Source organism: Tachysurus fulvidraco, chromosome 5 (genome assembly GCF_022655615.1).
Source record: "Tachysurus fulvidraco isolate hzauxx_2018 chromosome 5, HZAU_PFXX_2.0, whole genome shotgun sequence".
Classification (NCBI taxonomy): domain Eukaryota; kingdom Metazoa; phylum Chordata; class Actinopteri; order Siluriformes; family Bagridae; genus Tachysurus; species Tachysurus fulvidraco.
Window position 1 is genome coordinate 34,016,280 of NC_062522.1, and position 19,486 is coordinate 34,035,765.

Genomic DNA, 19,486 nt, shown 5'->3' on the forward strand with positions numbered 1-19,486 from the left:
GTGTAGGTGTGTGTGTAGGTGTCCTACATAGGGCACAAGTGTGTATAGATGTGTGTAGGTATCCTACATAGGGCACAAGTGTGTATATATGTGTAGGTGTGTGTAGGTGTCCTACATAGGGCACAAGTGTGTATATATGTGTAGGTGTGTGTAGGTGTCCTACATAGGGCACAAGTGTGTATAGATGTGTGTAGGTATCCTACATAGGGCACAAGTGTGTATAGATGTGTGTAGGTATCCTACATAGGGCACAAGTGTGTATATATGTGTAGGTGTGTGTAGGTGTCCTACATAGGGCACAGGTGTGTATATATGTGTAGGTGTGTGTGTAGGTGTCCTACATAGGGCACAAGTGTGTATAGATGTGTGTAGGTATCCTACATAGGGCACAAGTGTGTATATATGTGTAGGTGTGTGTAGGTGTCCTACATAGGGCACAAGTGTGTATATATGTGTAGGTGTGTGTAGGTGTCCTACATAGGGCACAAGTGTGTATAGATGTGTGTAGGTATCCTACATAGGGCACAAGTGTGTATATATGTGTAGGTGTGTGTAGGTGTCCTACATAGGGCACAAGTGTGTATATATGTGTAGGTGTGTGTAGGTGTCCTACATAGGGCACAAGTGTGTATAGATGTGTGTAGGTATCCTACATAGGGCACAAGTGTGTATAGATGTGTGTAGGTATCCTACATAGGGCACAAGTGTGTATATATGTGTAGGTGTGTGTAGGTGTCCTACATAGGGCACAGGTGTGTGTATATATGTGTAGGTGTGTGTGTATAGGTGTCCTACATAGGGCACAGGTGTGTGTATAGGTGTCCTACATAGGGCACCGGTGTGTGTATAGGTGTCCTACATAGGGCACAGGTGTGTGTGTATAGGTGTCCTACATAGGGCACAGGTGTGTGTGTGTGTATAGGTGTCCTACATAGGGCACAGGTGTGTGTGTGTGTATAGGTGTCCTACATAGGGCACAGGTGTGTGTGTGTGTGTGTATAGGTGTCCTACATAGGGCACAGGTGTGTGTGTGTGTGTATAGGTGTCCTACATAGGGCACAGGTGTGTGTGTGTGTGTGTGTGTATAGGTGTCCTACATAGGGCACAGGTGTGTGTGTGTGTGTGTGTGTGTGTGTATAGGTGTCCTACATAGGGCACAGGTGTGTGTGTGTGTGTGTGTGTGTGTGTGTGTGTGTGTATAGGTGTCCTACATAGGGCACAGGTGTGTGTGTGTGTGTGTGTGTGTGTGTGTGTGTGTGTATAGGTGTCCTACATAGGGCACAGGTGTGTGTGTGTGTGTGTGTGTGTGTGTACAGGTGTCCTACACAGGGCACAGGTGTGTGTGTGTGTGTGTACAGGTGTCCTACACAGGGCACAGGTGTGTGTGTGTGTGTGTGTGTGTGTGTGTGTGTGTGTGTGTATAGGTGTCCTACATAGGGCACAGGTGTGTGTGTGTATAGGTGTCCTACATAGGGCACAGGTGTGTGTGTGTGTGTGTGTGTGTATAGGTGTCCTACATAGGGCACAGGTGTGTGTGTGTGTGTGTGTGTGTGTGTGTGTGTGTGTATAGGTGTCCTACATAGGGCACAGGTGTGTGTGTGTGTGTATAGGTGTCCTACATAGGGCACAGGTGTGTGTGTACAGGTGTCCTACACAGGGCACAGGTGTGTGTGTGTGTACAGGTGTCCTACATAGGGCACAGGTGTGTGTGTGTGTGTGTGTGTGTACAGGTGTCCTACACAGGGCACAGGTGTGTGTGTGTGTGTACAGGTGTCCTACACAGGGCACAGGTGTGTGTGTGTGTACAGGTGTCCTACACAGGGCACAGGTGTGTGTGTGTGTGTACAGGTGTCCTACACAGGGCACAGGTGTGTGTGTGTGTACAGGTGTCCTACACAGGGCACAGGTGTGTGTGTGTGTACAGGTGTCCTACACAGGGCACAGGTGTGTGTATTGTATGTTTAATACACACTTCTTTAGGAATGAGAGTGAGGATTAAGGATAGATAGGGGTCACATTTTTATTGTTTAATTATGATTATTAAAGCAGCCTGCTCTGATGCACAACCTGTATTAGGAGTCACTCGTCCCTGTGCTCAGTGTTAAAGCTTCTATTACATATTTGTATTAACTTTAAACAGGACAATAAATAAGTTTCTTTTTTGGGATTAGCCATGTGCTAATATAATGTTTTCATATAACTTTAGTATTAATTTAAATATGATTCTAAATCAAAGCAGAAAAGGTTTGTCTCAGGTTGAAGGTTTGACTCACTCCTGGTTCTCCCCTGGTTCCTCTTTAGGTGGCCCACTGTTTTAGTCCCTAATGCCAGAGATGGCTCAGCGGAGCGGGCAGGAGGACCCGGAGCGGTACCTCTTTGTGGACCGGGCCGTGGTCTATAACCCGGCCACGCAGGCTGACTGGACTGCCAAGAAACTAGTGTGGGTTCCCTCGGAGAGGCATGGCTTCGAGGCAGCGAGCATTCGTGAGGAGAGAGGCGAGGAGGTGTTTGTGGAGCTCGCTGAGAACGGGAAGAAAGCTCTGGTGAACAAAGATGACATCCAGAAGATGAACCCTCCCAAGTTTAGTAAGGTGGAGGACATGGCCGAGCTCACCTGCCTCAACGAGGCTTCGGTTCTCCACAACCTGAAGGACCGTTACTACTCCGGACTCATCTACGTAAGTGTCTCTCTCTCCCACATCGATGGTCTCTGATGACGTAGTGTTGTGTAAAACAACTCGAACTCTTAAAATGAAAAAGATTTGTTATTATTTCTGTTTCTAATTGTATTAACTGGAGTGCAAACAATTTATCATAAAAGTAACTGAGATGGAAAAGAAGGAAAATGGTATAAGACAAAAAAAAAGGGACAAGTGTAGGGCCATCATGAAATGTTAGTGGACTGGGGCTTCACACACAGAGACAGAGAGACAGAGACAGAGAGAGAGAGAGAGAGAGAGAGAGAGAGAGGGAAGGTGCCATCAATAATGTTCTTTATGTGAAATAAAGACTTTAAGGATTGTAATGTTTTCTTCTGAGTTTAATTCCATATAAATGACATCATGTCTGTTTGTATTCTGGCTGGTTTGTGTGGTGTTAATTAAATGGACAAAAGTAAATTATGTTCAGCAGAAGACACTAAACATTACAGACTAGTGAAAGAGGACAGGAAAGGATGGAGACGTAAATCCCTGTCTGCATATAAAGCTGTGTGTGTGTGTGTGTGTGTGTGTGTGTGTGTGTGTGTGTGTGTCGCACACCTGTGCTAAACAAAGCCAAGCAGCCGAGTTGAGTTAAACTTAGCACAGTGACTCAGGAGCTCAGATCTGCTGCTTACATAAAGCCCAACATTTTAACATCAGACAAACTGAGTGATGGAAACATCAAATGCGTGTTGGACAATTAGCTCATTATGTGACAAATAGAAATAGAGCTTATTAGCTGTTTATATCAGGTAGCATGTGACTTAAACACAGACCAAGGACAAAGACTCTGGGACATTCTGCTCTACGTTCCAGATTACCTGAAGTTTATGCTTTATTTTAGTGTAGTTTGGTCTTCAGTTACATGTTGCACAAAAAGTGTTCAGAACGAGGTCGTGTGTGTGTGTGTGTGTGTGTGTGTGTGTGTGTATAGAGACATCCTGTACTCAGACTTTGCCCAACCGGTGTCATGTATACAGATTAAAAAATTGTGGAATAGTACATAGTGTGTTCCAGCCTGACTGGAGGCTCTGTCCCAAACCACATAGTGGCAAAATATTATGTACCATATGGAGCACAACCATGTTCCAGTTACCGCACTGCTAATCTTCATGCTATAATGTCTTAGCTAGTTTCTTCTGCTGTGCAGTTTTGCTCTTTATTTATTTGCTGTGTCACTATTAGTAACATCATTATTTCCTGGTGTCATGGAATTAATAATTAATTTAATTTCTAACATTTTATTCTTTCTTTTCCAGACATATTCCGGACTGTTCTGTGTGGTGATAAACCCGTACAAAAACCTGCCCATTTACTCAGAAAACATCATTGAGATGTACCGTGGGAAGAAGAGACACGAAATGCCACCGCACATCTACGCCATCTCGGAATCGGCCTACAGATGCATGCTGCAAGGTAACAAATCTTTTTCTTCTTATTCAATATTTTTAATTTCTCAGCTAGTAATCAGAAGTTTTCCACAAAGAAACCTTTTTTGGTTATAAATAACTATTTAGTGAGGAATAGTGAGTCCTTGTGGAGAATTATACGTTTTAATTAGGACATTTAATTACAATTTAATAAAAAAATGTAAACAATTTTAATGTTTTAATCATAACAGTTTTGTAAATAAAAATGAATATTAGTAATGATTATAAGCTGAAGGTAAATAAGAACAAACGTTCCTATATAAAAAGTAAATCTGGCTAAAACACGGTGTCTTGGTTATAAATAACAGCTGGCAGTTAGTTAGGAATAAGACAAGACTATTAGGGGCTTTTTACCCCTGGTCACTTCATGCGTTTTCTGTGATCCGATAGCTTCCCGATGGTAAAAACACCAGGTCTAACTGCCCTCCTGACGTTTTGGAGACGGATATAAACCCGATGGTACAAACCCCTTCAGGAGGTGGTCTGGGACGAGTTTCAGATTAAACTGGACAGGTGTAAATGAATGTGGTTGTTCAAGCCACATACGTCAGCGCTTTACTCCTCCCAAACGGAACTACGTCACTCGCAGGTGATCTTTCACCCAGGCGTCTCGTCGGGGCTTAAAACGCGCTGCTGCCGCCAGCGAAAACACAGCAAACAGTAAACGCTGTTTTTTGTAACATAAACGTCGTAACCAGTTTTATTTCGTCTTCTTTTTAAACGTGTTTTGAAAACCACGTACACCAAAGTGTGTTCTGTTTCAATTACTCCGGAAAATAAGGTCAAATATATTAGCATTTTGGGCGGGAGCAGAAAGATCGGATCGATATCCGATTCGCTGAGACGTGTTTGTGGCCTGATGTAAAGGACAGTTTTAACAGATCAGACAGCTATCGGATCAGAGACAACACACGAAGTGACCGGGTGTAAAAAGGCCCACAGAGAAGTGTCTCTGTATAAACAGAGAAATGTTTTAGCAAAGAAACACAATATTTTACATGAAGGTGACAGTTTGGTAGCTGGGTTTTGTTGGTATGTGTTTTTGGTTCAGAGCTTTACTTTATATTAATAAATGTCATCAGTAAAGTTCAGTAAAATTATGGAATAAATGAATAATTCCTGAGTGCTGGTGCTATAACAGTACTGTAGCTGTAACAGACTTTACTCTTACACTATTGTGTTGGGGGGGGGGGGGTTATGAGCTGTCTTTGTAAAAGAAAAGCAGGTATTTATATAAAAGTGACAGATCGGACTCCATCGCGGCCCGAGCGCACGCGAACACGCAGAGAAATTCCACTACGGTCATTTTCCACTTTTTTCTTGAATAAAAGTTTGTTTTTCATTAAGTGTTTCAAGAAGCCTGAAATTCTTTTGCTGGCAGCTCGGCTCAGCGTTCCGGCCTTATTTAGTTATGTCGGAGAAACCGATAACCGATTAACGTTTTTATTGTACGTTACGTAAGCAGAAGGAGAAATGGAAAGTATTTCCGAAGGTAGCTATTATGTGTGTGTATATTTAGCCTCTGGAGATAAATCCGTTTTTACTCGGCCACATGTGGAATGCAGGGAAAAGGCAGAAAGAGGTGTGTGTGAGTGTGTGTGTGTGAGTGTGTGAGTGTGTGTGTGTGTGAGTGTGTGTGTGTGTGAGTGTGTGTGAGTGTGAGTGTGTGTGTGTGTGTGTGTGTGTGTGTGTGTGTGTGTGTGTGTGTGTGTGTGTGAGTGTGTGTGAGTGTGTGTGAGTGTGTGTGAGTGTGTGTGAGTGTGTGTGAGTGTGTGTGAGTGTGTGTGAGTGTGTGTGAGTGTGTGTGAGTGTGTGTGAGTGTGTGTGTGTGTGTGTGAGTTCTGGGTTTTCTCTGTGGTGGGCCTTTGGCTTTCTGCATATTTCAGGAATGAAGCAAAAGAAAAAAGCAGCCGTGCTGATTGGGTGGTGGGTTTTTAACATTATAGCTTCTGGTTCTTTTATCGTCTTCTAAATAATCTGTATATAAATTATGATTAGAAAATTAAACGTGCTGCTCAATAATTAATATAAGTCGTAATTCTTAATCATCTGGTGCCACATTTGATCAGTGACCACTTCTCTTCAGCCACCGTAGTGTTTATCGCTCTTTAGCTAGCAGTGAGCATTAGCGCGTGTTGTGTTGGTGTTAAACAGAGCTGACGCTCTGAGGTGATTATACGCTAACGATAACTCTCATCTCTTTAGCACGTATTCAACACGTGTTCACACAGTAAACTCATCTCTCGTACAATTATAAATTATCTCCTCAGTTTGTGTTAAAAGAATTTTTATTTTAACGTATTTCGGTTTATTTCCCGGTCACGGAGAGATAACAGCCAACACGTGTGACTCCAGACAGATGCTGGTGTCCCTGATCGACAGGGAAGAGACAGAATTGTTGTTTTTTTTCCTTTTCTTTTCTGTTTTACCAGCAAACTAAAGTTTCTCTCTAAACATCACACCTAACCCTTGGAGTGAGGTTAGGAGATATAAATAAATAAAGGAGGTAGAAGTCTGATTGACAGTCGGTGCTGTGACTCTTTACACATCTGGAAGTGATTTGAGCAGTCTGGCATTACTGATCTAGTTTTTGCTCCTTCCTGCCTGTGTGTGTGTGTGTGGGGGGGGGGGGTGGAGTGTGTGTGTGTGGTTGGGGGTGTTGAAAATGTTTTGGGTGAAAAGAAGAATATAATTTATCACCTGTGTTAAATTGAAGGAGGTTAAAGTGAAAGTCTTAACCATGGCACTTTACTTACCCACTTCTCTGTGCAGTTGTAGTTACTGAACAACTTAAACACTTCCAGTTGTGTGTAAAGGTTTAGTGTGTTGGAGCACGATGAGACAGCACACTGAGACAGCACACTGAGACAGCACACTGAGACAGCACACTGAGACAGCACACTGAGACAGCACACTGAGACAGCACACTGAGACAGCACACTGAGACAGCACACTGAGACAGCACACTGAGACAGCACACTGAGACAGCACACTACAACACACTGAGCCAGCACACTACAACACACTGAGCCAGCACACTACAACACACTGAGCCAGCACACTACAACACACTGAGACAGCACACTACCATCTGTTTAAGACATCCCCAATACACAACTGCACATTTGAGATCGCTGTATTAATTATTAAACATGGATATATTTTTTTTCCACTGTGTTAATTGTTTTGTGTGTGTGTGTGTGTGTGTGTGTGTGCGCAGCTGCTGTTTAATGTCTAGTTATAGATGATCACATCAGTCTGTAAATTCTTGGGTAAAAATGTGTTCAGTGAACATAAACCCAGCAGGACGACATCATCTCTAAAACCTTCCTCTTCTCCTTCAGCTGTTCTGTTTCAATCAAACCTGACAATCAGAAGTGTAGTGAACATAAAATGGTTGTTTTCTGAGTGTCTGACCCTCATTGTGGGGTACAATGGATCCTTTGTGCAGCTGTGGGGGGAATTTCCTCACACTCTTCTCTCTCTCTCTCACGCCCTCTCTCTCTTGTGCGTGCGCTCTCTCACTCTCGCTCTCTCCCACTCTGTCTCTCTCCCTCTCTCTCTCGCGCTCTCTCTCTCGCGCTCTCTCTCTCTCTCTCCCTGTCTCTCTCTCTCTCTCTCTCCCTGTCCCCCCCCCCCCCCCCTTCTGTGTCACTACGCCTTCTGGCGCAGAGACAAGAATCAACCGCACACGATATTTATCATCACACTCGTGTTATTTTGTTGTCCAGCATTTACATGAATAGTTAAAGTAAGATTAACTTCAGTACGCTGGCCCCTGATTGGTCCTCAGGTGGTGATTAATTCTCTCTAACAGCAGCTCTGACTGTACTACAGCTTTATATACATGTACTGATGCCTTATCGTTTCCATAGTAACAGCTCATTCGTGTACAGCTCACACTCCACTGTGAATAAACTGATAATAAAGAATCTTTATTAACGTTTTTCTGGAATGAGGTGTGTGTGTGTGTGTGTGTGTGTGTGTGTGTGTGTGTGTGTGTGTGTGTGTGTGTGTGTGGAGTCTGCAGTGTCGGTACGTTAGAATGAAGGCTGGATGTGGTTTTGTTCGGCCCAGAACTCTTAGTGTTTTTCGTCTCTGCCTCTGATGGATTTTCCAAACACATTCCACAATCTCCATCACTGGCTGCTGACTGCCGTGTGTAATTATAGCGAGTGTAGAACGTATGTTCACAAAAGGATCACTTGCTTAAGTGAAAACATCTGAGTTTTAGGGGAACATGGACTTGTACTGAAACCTCATTCAGAGGGAAAAATACGAACAAAGAATAAAAAGTATAGAATCTTCTCTGCTAAGCACGATGCTACGAAAGTCTAGCTAGCTGAGCTATTGGAGTGTCTGAGCTAGTGTTCAATCTAACTAAAGCCACGTGCAGCTAGACAGCTCAGCAACAACCCTGGTTTCCATGGCAACTTGCTAACTGGTCACTGGTTTTCTGCTGCTAATCTGGGGCTCTTTAAGAGTTTAATACGCAGGTGAATTTTGATTCCTATCCACTCTCTGCTGCTGTTGTGATCGTTGTCCTGAGCAACTTTACGTCTCCGACTAACTATTTATTAATGTCTGATGCGTAGCATTGTGTCTGTGCTCTTTAGTGCCCCTGCTGGTTACACCGGTACTGCACCGATTGACCCACAGATGAGAGCAGGATAACTTTCATACCTGCTAAAATGGCAAACTCCACCTGAACGAATTTAGAGACTGTAAACCAGAGAGAAACCAGTCGCAGCTGATCGACACTGATCACATAGCAGTGTGTAAAGCGATGTAGACGTGGAGAAGAAACGAGGAATTGTGGTGAGGAATAGCGTAAAATGTCTAAACATTATAAGGTTAGGACATCATGCAGTGTAGATTTATATCTGTCAGAACTTCATCGTTGTTTTTTTATTCTGCATCCGGAGGCAGACGGCGGAGGAATGTGTACGTGTAGACTTTTCCTTTCCTGGGCTTCGGAGGTTGGATTCCTCCACCTGGTCCTAATAAACCAAACGAACAGTCACTTCGAATGAATGAAGTGTCTTTCTGAAGTGAGTGCAGGCCTCTTTTCACCAGGAATACGAATGCTTTACTCACGACCACTCGTAATCCTACGTATCGATCAGATAATTAGCGAGCCTCACAGAGACCTGGGGTGTCAGCATGCTAGTTAACGTGTACCGTGTTCTGATTGGTCGGCACGGTGGGATACGCGTTATTGTCACACTTCGGCTTTGTAATGCTCCGTCAAAACTTGAAAATTGGATCTCTTCCATTTTCCATTGATTCTAAATCCAGCCATGTTGCCTTCCCTAATGAGAACTGGAGGAATTCGCTGCAAAGAGACAGCTGCTCGATGTATCCCATGATGCAGCAGTCAGCGAGCGAGTGAGTAATCATGACGAAGCAGTTGGCCATGTCGTTTTCTCTTCACACAGCGGAACACAAATCGCACTCTGTCCTGTACGTCTGCAAGACGGATTTCATTCACGTCTGAGTGCGAGAGTCGTGAGTCACCCGGTCGGTTCTGTCCAACTGACGCAGATGTATGTGGCCTGCATCATCATCCTCATCCGGGAGAAGACGACACTGTTATAAATTTCATACTGATTATTAGCATAATATATAATCACTCGCTCTATAGTGACAGCTCTATAGGGACACGTAGAGTGACGCTACACCCAGAATGAACATGGAGTTGCTTTTTAGTTCACGTTTATGGAAGGAGTCTCCAGTGTTGAGCTAGAACCTGAAGGCTTTCTGACATTTTTCAGGACAAAGGAATGATCTTTTCACATAGTGCCCTGTTACATCCCCCCTGACCAACTCCAAACCACCACCCCCAAAATCCCTTTCTGCCCCTCACAAGATTAACGAGCCACAGCATTCCTCACATACCAAACTACATCAGCAGCAGAGGACAGGGACAAAGAGAGACGGGAGTCTGACTCCGTACGCATTAAACATTACGCCGATTAACACGAGAGGAGAAATGAGTTTCATTCACAAGTAAACATTTATTTGTGTTTGTTAAGCACATAAAATGTCAGGTTTTTTTCTTGCAGTATTAAAGGTCAGAGAGGTTCTACACCCAACATCCAGCTGTCTGCAGGAATGAGGCATGGAGCACACACACACACACACACACACACACACACACACACACACACAGACCCCTACTCTAACTACAGATCTTCAGATTAAACAGGCATCAGTCATATAACGAGAGGTTTTTTTTTTTTACATTATTATGCATTTAATTAAAATGTTTAAATATGGATGAAAAAGTTTTATGTAAATTTATAACAAATAATTTAGGAAATTATGTAATGTAATGTTTACCTTTTAAAAATATCTACAATAATAAATAAACTGAAATGAATCGTTCTCCACAGCAATCTAGAGGCTGCTCAGGTTTAACAAACACTTTACAGAATAATTAAATGCAAATGTGCTCATTTGCATCTTTTGAATTCCTGATTATTTTGAATATTACAGTATGTTGTAGAGCTGGTTTAAGGCACATGAATAAAACACACATGCACAAATCATGAAGTCGAGGGTGTGACTCCAGCGGTCTGGGCTGGGTTGTTGTTTGGAAGATCAGGGTTTGAGTCCCAGTGCTGCCACTGTCGGGCCCCTGTGCTTGGACCTTTCTGCTCCACTGTATCCTGCCTGACCCTGTGCTCTGACTCAAGAATGGGATCTGTGATGGTCTGTAATTTGTATGTGACGGTAATAAAAAACGCTGCTTCTTAAAAGCAGACCTGGGTATATTTATTTGCTCTAAAATCATCGAGGTGATGGTGGGGGTGAGATCTGATCTGAGATCAGTGCTGCGTGACTCATACAGTGGATGACTTCAGATTTCAGCTGGTTTTAGATGGTTCATCATGCTGATGAGATCCTGCACAATAAAGTCTGCATTAGACCACGTGCTGGCATCTGTCTCTGTCACTTCACTCAATTCTGTAACACACTGAAGAGACACTGAAGGTCCAGGTCACACACACATAACACACACATTTCTGTGCACTTTTATACACAACCACATCTTATTTATTCTTTCTCCCAAACATTTCACTCCTTTTCTTTTTAATGAATTTCTCACTATGGTATTATTTACTGCATGCAGCACTGCCCCCTAGTGTTCATCCTCACTCAGGTTACAGACCTATTATTCTGCTTTAATAACGGTCCTCGGTAGTAGAAGTGTGTGTGTGGGGGGGGGCGGGATCCTGTGGAGATGTGTAACAGAGGGAGCAGAGTGAAGGATAAGTGTGTGAACCGTATGATTAGGTAAAGGTGTGATGACTGGATCGTAACACAATCTTTAACGTGTCAGATTCCTCAGGTGTGTGTGGATAAGTGCCGAGCTCTTGGACACGTATTACGTCTCAGTGCAGGAATGAATGACGTCGTCCTCATGGTGTCTCCTCCACCTCTCAGGATTCCTGGAACACATGTTTTACTGGGTTTGTCCATAAAAGGAGTAATGCTGCGATCACACTGCCTACTGAACAGCTAGAAACGGCAGGAAAAGTAGATGATTATATTATTGGCCAAATACGAGTGTGGTCGTTAGTCATTTTAACTGTTATAGGTCTGTGCAGTTTTGGTTGACATCAAAGTCAAAAGGAAAATGTCAAAAGATCAACAACAGAATGAGATGAAGGAATAAAATGGTGAGCAGATCGTAGCTCATTTATCGGCCTTACAGTGAAGTGTGTAAATGTTTGTGTAAAAGTGAAGTTAAACAGGACATTTCTGCTGGATTTGCAGACTCTACGTTTCTTTGAACTTCTGATGATCAGCGATAAAGTGCAGAGCTTCTTGACGCAGTTTATTTGCATCGTGACACTAAACTCCCATTAAACCCACTAAACTCCCATTAAACCCACTAAACTCCCATTAAACCCACTAAACTCCCATCTCACATCTCTAGCAGCTTCCGGCTCTGTGCACGGTTCTCCTCAATGTCACTTTTTCTCTCCAATTTCTGTTTAATGTTGATGTTCAGATCTGTTTATTAGTCTCTCTATAATCCCTCTTTCTCTCTCTCTGTGTCTCTGTCTCACTCTCTCTCTGTCTCTGTGTCTCTCTCTCTGTCTCTCTCTCTCAAAGTGCGTCTGTCTCTCTCTCAGACACTCTGTCTCTCTCTTGTTCTCATGCTCTCTGTCTCTCTCTCTCTTCCTCTTGTGCTCTCTCTCACTCTGTCTCTCTCTTGCTCTTGCTCACTCGCGCTCGTACTCTGTCTCTCTCTTGCTCTCACGCTCTCTGTCTCTCTCACTCTGTCTCTCTCTTGCTCTTGCTCACTCGCGCTCTTACTCTGTCTCTCTCTCTCTGTCTCTCACTCTGTCTCTCTCTTGCTCTCACGCTCTCTGTCTCTCTCTTGCTCTTGCTCACTCGCGTTCTTACTCTGTCTCTCTCTCTCTGTCTCTCTGTCTCTCTCCTGATATCTGAAGATTGATGAACACCAGACACCATTCTTCACAATCCCAACATCTGAGAGCATCACACACACACACACACACACACACACACACACACACACACAGCTCCTCCTCCTACTCCATCACTTATCACACAGGTCTTTTTCATTTCACCGAGCAGATTGCTTCAGTCTCCTTTTAGTTCTCTTGCATTACAGAAATTTACTGACAATTTAAATGATTTAAAGAATTAAACATTATTCTCATATCTGTCTCTTTCTCCTCTTTTAAATTATACTGGTGTGTTGTGATGACTTCATCTCTCCAGTGTCAGGAAAATATGTCGAAGCACCTTGATATATTTAGAATATTGCACACACACAGCACAATTGGTAAAGGGCACCTCACGGGGTGGGTGGGGGTGTGGGGGGCTCTGTGATGGCTTCTTACTGTGGTGAGCGTTTCTGTCAGATTAATCACCATGCTGATTGACATGTAGGCACACCGGTGTGTGTGTGTGTGTGTGTGTGTGTGTGTGTGTGGTAGTCTGGTCCCCTGGTCTCTTTACAGGAAGCCTGCACAGGTAATAAGTGCTGAGTGTGTTGTATGTGACGGTGAGGGTTGGTGAGGGACGGAGGTCAGTGTGTGGAACAGCTGTAATAACACTTTCATCAGATCTAATCAGATTGTACCGTAATGTGATGTTGAACACTGTGTGTGTGTGTGTGTGTGTGTGTGTGTGTGTGTGTGTAGGTCTTTGTTGTTTTTGTTCACACATCCATATTTTCTCTCTCTCTTTCAGATCGTGAGGATCAGTCCATCCTGTGCACGTGAGTTACCCAGTGAATGTATACAGTGATGTTACCTGGAGCTTTGTTAAATTGTCTCAGTCCTCATAAGCAGCTCTGTATCACCACCTCACTCTGTCTCTGACACTGCTCTGTGTCTGTGTGTGTGTGTGTCTGTGTGTGTGTGTGTCTGTGTGTGTGTGTGTCTGTGTGTGTCTGTGTGTGTGTGGGTGTCCCTTCAGAGGTGAATCCGGAGCAGGAAAAACTGAAAACACTAAGAAGGTCATTCAGTACCTGGCACACGTCGCTTCCTCCCACAAAGGAAGGAAAGACCACAACGTTCCTGTGAGTTTATTCCCTCGCTCATGACTCTCAGTATTAATGTTGTTAAATTGTGTAAGTGGGACAGAAAAGTGGGGTAAAGTGAAGTGTCTCAGACGCTGTGGGTTTTATTTAGGCTGGTTGGAGTTTGTGTAGAGAAATGTTTTTATAATAAACAGCAGAGGAACATGGGCTTTTGTCCTGAACACAAACACTCCATTATTTGTTGAATATTGAATAATAATTATTAATTTTATAGGCACAGTGGACTGCAAGAAAGAATGTCATTTAGTAAAATTCTTATTTCAGGCATTATATTAATTATAATGGTACAATAATATATGTTGTGTGAACCTGGTTGACTTGTGCAGTGTGTCTGTATCCCACTGTGCTAAAGCAGCTAACACTTAGTGTAACTGCAGCTTAGTAATTCTAGAATAAAGTTACTTTTAACATTAAAGGTGCGGTCTCTGATATCTGAGAAATGCTTCAGGAAACTGAGTCGGGATGACAAGCTAAACAAAAGTAACGTGTAGTTAGTTTGAGCAGTGAGCCAGAAAGGGGCGGGGCTTGTCGATATGGGCAGAGAGAGTGTTCAGTGCGCGTGTGTGACGTTAGCAGAAAGCGGTTTTAACATGGACATGGAGGATAAAAACAAAGAAAGAAAGAGAAGAAAGACTTACGATAAGGACAAGAAGTAGGACGTGTTAATATAGGATCAGCTTTCCAGCGCTGGAGAGAACTGAAGGAGCAGGAAGTTGGCCACATATTCACAGGTTGGAGTTTCCTGAGTCAATAACTCCTGAGCTAAACGCTGTTACTACACAAATAACACCTCTTTTCTATCGTAGTAATGTAGAGAGGCAGCTACAACCGCGTTTTGTGTAGTAACAGCGTTTAGCTCAGGAGTTATTGACTCGGGAAACTCCGACCCGTGAATATGCGCACGCACACTGAACACACTCTCCACCCATATTGACAAGACCCGCCCCTTTCTGCTCATTGGCTACAGGTTTGTTTTGATTTTTGTTTTGTTTGGTGGCCCAAAACAGATATCGGAGACCCCACCTTTAATGTAGAGATGCAGTGCTGCTGGTTGCTGTGGTCTTTTAGCCTCTAACGCTTCCAACTGACTCGGTCCTGAGAATAGAGATTTACACACACACACACTTAAGTTAATGATGTGTGTGTGATGGACTGGGTTTGCGGTTTGCTGCTCTAACACTGTACATTTGTTTAACAGCCAGAGTCTCCTAAAGCTGTCAAACTCCAGGCAAGTTCCCCTGCATGCAGCACTAATACACACACACACACACACACACACACACACTAACTCTGACACACTGATGTACTATTCTAGCTTTTCTGCTAGTCTCTGTCTCGATCTGTCTGTCTCGGTACATGTCTGTGTCTCTGTGTTTCTCTCTCTGGCTGCTGGTGTGCAGCTTTTACGTGGATGTCATCTGGGTTTGTAACAGAGGTAAATTTATGTGTAGTACTGAACTGTAATCACTAGAACACACACGTGTACCTTCTCAGACCACTTCAGGCTCTCATACACTGTGTGCCTTTGTCCTGAATTACTCTGAATTATTCTTTTTATGGAATATTTATTCATTAATATTAATCTGAATTTTAGATTGTAATTATATCTGCAGTATCTTTTAGTAACTTCATAATGCAGCTCGAAGTGAAAAAAATCATTTATTTCATTAAAAAATATCCCTCGTTATATGTTAATAATTAAATAAGTAATTTTTTTTTGACCCATGAATTTCAGAATGCCATCCTGCTGTATGTGAGTAATCTTTTGTTTAAGTAGCGACGGTTTTACTGTTCACTCGGGAACCTTCTCCTCTTTCACTGTGGTGTGTTTTCTGTGCGCACACACACACACACACGTGCACTCAGACTGGGTTGGTAAAATACGATGTTGAATTCAAGGGGAAACAATTCAAGAAAGGTCACTCGTCCCTCTGCACGTCTTCGCACGGGTCTCTGCTCATCCGCGCGCTCTGGGTTTCTTTAGATTTTAGGTGAAAAGTGTGTGTGTGTGTGTGTGTGTGTGTGTGTGTGTGTGTGTGTGTGTGTGTGTGTGTGTACAGGGTGAGTTGGAGAGACAGCTGCTACAGGCTAATCCTATCCTGGAATCATTTGGTAACGCCAAGACTGTGAAAAACGACAACTCGTCACGTTTCGTATGTTTATCATTTCTGTTAAAAAGGAATAAAATTTTTTTGTTAAAAAAAAAATACTTGACTTTTCTTTTTTCTTCTCCACCATATTTTTTTTTCTTTCCTGTTTTTTTTTGTCTCTCTCTATTTTTCCTATTCACTTTTCTTTCTTTCTCCAAACCCACATAGGGGAAGTTTATCCGGATCAACTTTGACGTGACTGGGTACATTGTGGGGGCAAACATCGAGACCTGTATCCTCCTCATGTTCACATGCTGACATACTGTTGGAGCTCACACACACACACTGGGGGAGAGAAGGGGCAGCTCACACACACACACACTGTGGGGGAGAGAAGGGGCAGCTCACACACACACCGTGGGGGAGAAGGTGTAGCTCACACACACACACTGTAGGGGAGAAGGTGTAGCTCACACACACACACTGGGGGAGAGAAGGTGTAGCTCACACACACACTGGGGGAGAGAAGGTGTAGCTCACACACACACTGGGGGAGAGAAGGTGTAGCTCACACACACTGCTGGGAGAGAAGGTGTAGCTCACACACACACACTGGGGGAGAGAAGGTGTAGCTCACACACACACACACTGGGGGAGAGAAGGTGTAGCTCACACACACACACACTGGGGGGAGAGAAGGTGTAGCTCACACACACACACACACACACTGGGGGAGAGAAGGTGTAGCTCACACACACACACACTGGGGGAGAGAAGGTGTAGCTCACACACACACACACTGGGGGAGAGAAGGTGTAGCTCACACACATTGTGATGGTGTTAGACAGCTGTACGTGTGGTGATTAGTCATGTTCAGTCATTACTGTGTTGATGATTATTTCTTAAACACACTGATGAGTTAGGATGAAGCTCCTGAGATCCATCATGCTGTTTCCTTAAATCCTGACCTTCAGATCTCCTGGAGAAATCCAGAGCTATTCGTCAAGCTAAAGACGAGAGAACTTTTCACATCTTCTACCAGCTGCTGGCTGGAGCAGGAGAACATCTGAGATGTGAGACACTCCTCAGTGCCCTTAATGCCATGTAAAACACTAAGTTATAGGAGTGTGTGTGTGTGTGAGAACTGTGTTTTTAACAGTGCCTCGTTGTTCTTCTCCCTCTGCAGCTGATCTCCTGCTGGAAGGCTTCAATAATTATCGTTTCCTCTCTAATGGAAATATTCCCATTCCTGGACAGCAGGACAAAGACAACTTCCAGGAGACCATGGAGGCCATGCACATTATGAGCTTCTCCCATGAAGAGATCTTGTGTAAGAGAGATCGTGTGTGTGTGTGTGTGTGTGTGTGTGTGTGTGTGTGTGTGTGTGTGTGTGTGAGATGATGGATATGAGACTAAAATGTTGGGTCTTGTGCAGCCATTGTTGTGCTGGAGTAGTTTGTGACTTTGTGTGCGTCTCTCCCCGTGTGTGTGTGTGTGTGTGTGTGTGTGTCTCTCCCCGTGTGTGTGTGTGTGTGTCTCCCCATCTGTCTCCATACAGCCATGCTGAAGGTGGTGTCAGCTGTAATGCAGTTTGGTAACATTGTGTTCAAGAAGGAGAGAAACACAGACCAGGCCTCCATGCCTGAGAACACAGGTACACACACACACACACTCTTACTCTCTCTCTCTCACACACACACACACACACACATGTATAGAAGCTATGGACACAGATTTTGTATATTTATTTCTTTTCCTGCTCTGTGTGTGTGTGTGTGTGTGTGTGTAGCTGCACAAAAATTGTGTCACCTGTTAGGGATGAGTGTGATGGAGTTCACTCGCGCCATCCTGACCCCGAGGATTAAAGTGGGGCGAGACTACGTTCAGAAAGCTCAAACTAAAGAACAGGTGAGACACTTTCACACATTCAGCACAGCTTCACATCAATGACCCTGCAAAGCAAATGTTCTCATCATCATCATCATCATCAGCCTGTATGATTGATCATCGTTTATTTCGAACACCTCAGGCTGACTTTGCAGTTGAAGCTCTGGCCAAAGCGACGTACGAGCGTCTCTTCCGCTGGCTCGTCCACCGAATAAACAAAGCTCTGGACCGAACCAAACGGCAGGGGGCCTCATTTATTGGTATCCTGGACATCGCTGGTTTTGAGATCTTCCAAGTGAGGATGGGATTTTTTTGTTTGTTTGTTTTGTTTTTAATTCAATTCTAAAAACAAAAGTCAGTTTCTGAGGTAAAAAATAAAATGTGTGAATTTTGGCGAGGGGTAAAAAGTAAAAATGAGGTGTTTGTTTATGCTGTAAAGTACTTTTTCTCTTAAATAGCTTTTTATATTTCTCTCTCTCTCCCTCCCTCTCTCTCTTTCTCCCTCTCAGTTAAACTCGTTTGAGCAGCTGTGTATTAATTACACTAACGAGAAGCTGCAGCAGCTCTTCAACCACACCATGTTCATCCTGGAGCAGGAGGAGTATCAGCGCGAGGGCATCGACTGGAGCTTCATCGACTTCGGTCTCGACCTGCAGCCCTGCATCGACCTCATCGAGAGACCCGTGAGTCCAGCAGGATGTTCACACTTATACACAAGTGCTGTGTATCTGCAGCGTTTACTCTGAGGGTTCACTTTCTCATCGTGGTGCTCACAGTAATCAGAGAAGAAGACAGAAATCACACAGCACCTGACTGAGGTAGCCTCGGTCCTGATCGACAAAAAGCGATTCAGCTCTGAATCAAATCACTGCAGGAAGTGAACGACTCGTGCCGTGTGTAACGTGAACGTTTCTCAGCCCTGCGTACATACAGCAGACAAACTGCAAGTGAAATTAAAGTTTACACTCGGATTCAGAGCGTGAAAGCAACCTAAACGTCACTGTTAAACAAATGAGCCGATTATAAATAATACAGTTCAGAATTTAAACTTTCACAATGTAGGTCATGTGTCACAGGTCAGGTCCTTAATGTGCGTTGTCCTTTATAAACCAGAGGAGCAGTTATAACCATTCCCTAGAGTTATGACTCCTGCTCGATCCTCTGCTTGTTTGTATTGATGTCAGGTCATTTCTATGATGTCATTGTTTAAGGTAACACGACCTTCTAAACCATCTAGCCGTGTGTTTCAGGCGAATCCTCCAGGTGTCCTCGCTCTGCTGGATGAGGAGTGCTGGTTCCCCAAAGCCACAGATAAGACGTTTGTGGACAAGCTGGTGCAGGAGCAGGGCTCTCATGCCAAGTTCCAAAAACCACGGCAGCTCAAGGACAAAGCTGACTTCTGCATCATACACTACGCAGGGAGGGTACGACAGAGCAGTGACGTGCTCCACAGTGGTGCTAACCTGCTGCTGTGCTTTTACAGTCACTTTTACACACACACACACACACACACACACACACACACACAGGATCATCAGTATATAATTTGAGCTACAAATGTTACACAGTGCTTTTTACTGTAAGGTTTTTTTGTGTCTCATCTAATCAGATTTTCCTCTTTTGATTAGATGCATTAATTAGTTACGGGACGAATATAAAGGTTCTCCGTGTGCTGTACAGGATGTACTGTGTTTGTAATGATCTTCACACACACACACCTCCTCGTGTTTGAGCTCTAATGCTCACACCTTATTTTATCCCATTCTACAGAACTAATGTTAGATTAGAATC

The 19,486-nt window shown here is 43.7% G+C and overlaps 1 protein-coding gene across 3 annotated transcripts in view; it reads left to right on the forward strand.

Moving 5' to 3' along the window:
• The window catches only part of LOC113649260 (myosin-10), a 37,194-nt gene that overhangs the window by 1,633 nt on the left and 16,075 nt on the right, over positions 1-19,486 (forward strand). The window contains exons 2-16 of one of the 3 annotated variants that reach the window (XM_027156966.2): positions 2,302-2,678; positions 3,962-4,118; positions 13,367-13,394; positions 13,595-13,697; positions 14,917-14,946; positions 15,454-15,471; positions 15,779-15,871; positions 16,037-16,100; positions 16,783-16,881; positions 16,995-17,138; positions 17,367-17,462; positions 17,598-17,716; positions 17,838-17,990; positions 18,205-18,378; positions 18,946-19,119. In XM_027156966.2, coding sequence (XP_027012767.2) covers positions 2,325-2,678; positions 3,962-4,118; positions 13,367-13,394; positions 13,595-13,697; positions 14,917-14,946; positions 15,454-15,471; positions 15,779-15,871; positions 16,037-16,100; positions 16,783-16,881; positions 16,995-17,138; positions 17,367-17,462; positions 17,598-17,716; positions 17,838-17,990; positions 18,205-18,378; positions 18,946-19,119 — 1,806 coding nt within the window. In that variant the 5' untranslated portion in view covers positions 2,302-2,324. The remainder of the gene's footprint in view (positions 1-2,301; positions 2,679-3,961; positions 4,119-13,366; positions 13,395-13,594; positions 13,698-14,916; positions 14,947-15,453; positions 15,472-15,778; positions 15,872-16,036; positions 16,101-16,782; positions 16,882-16,994; positions 17,139-17,366; positions 17,463-17,597; positions 17,717-17,837; positions 17,991-18,204; positions 18,379-18,945; positions 19,120-19,486) is intronic. The other 2 variants (XM_047814196.1, XM_047814197.1) reach the window with 2 other exon arrangements.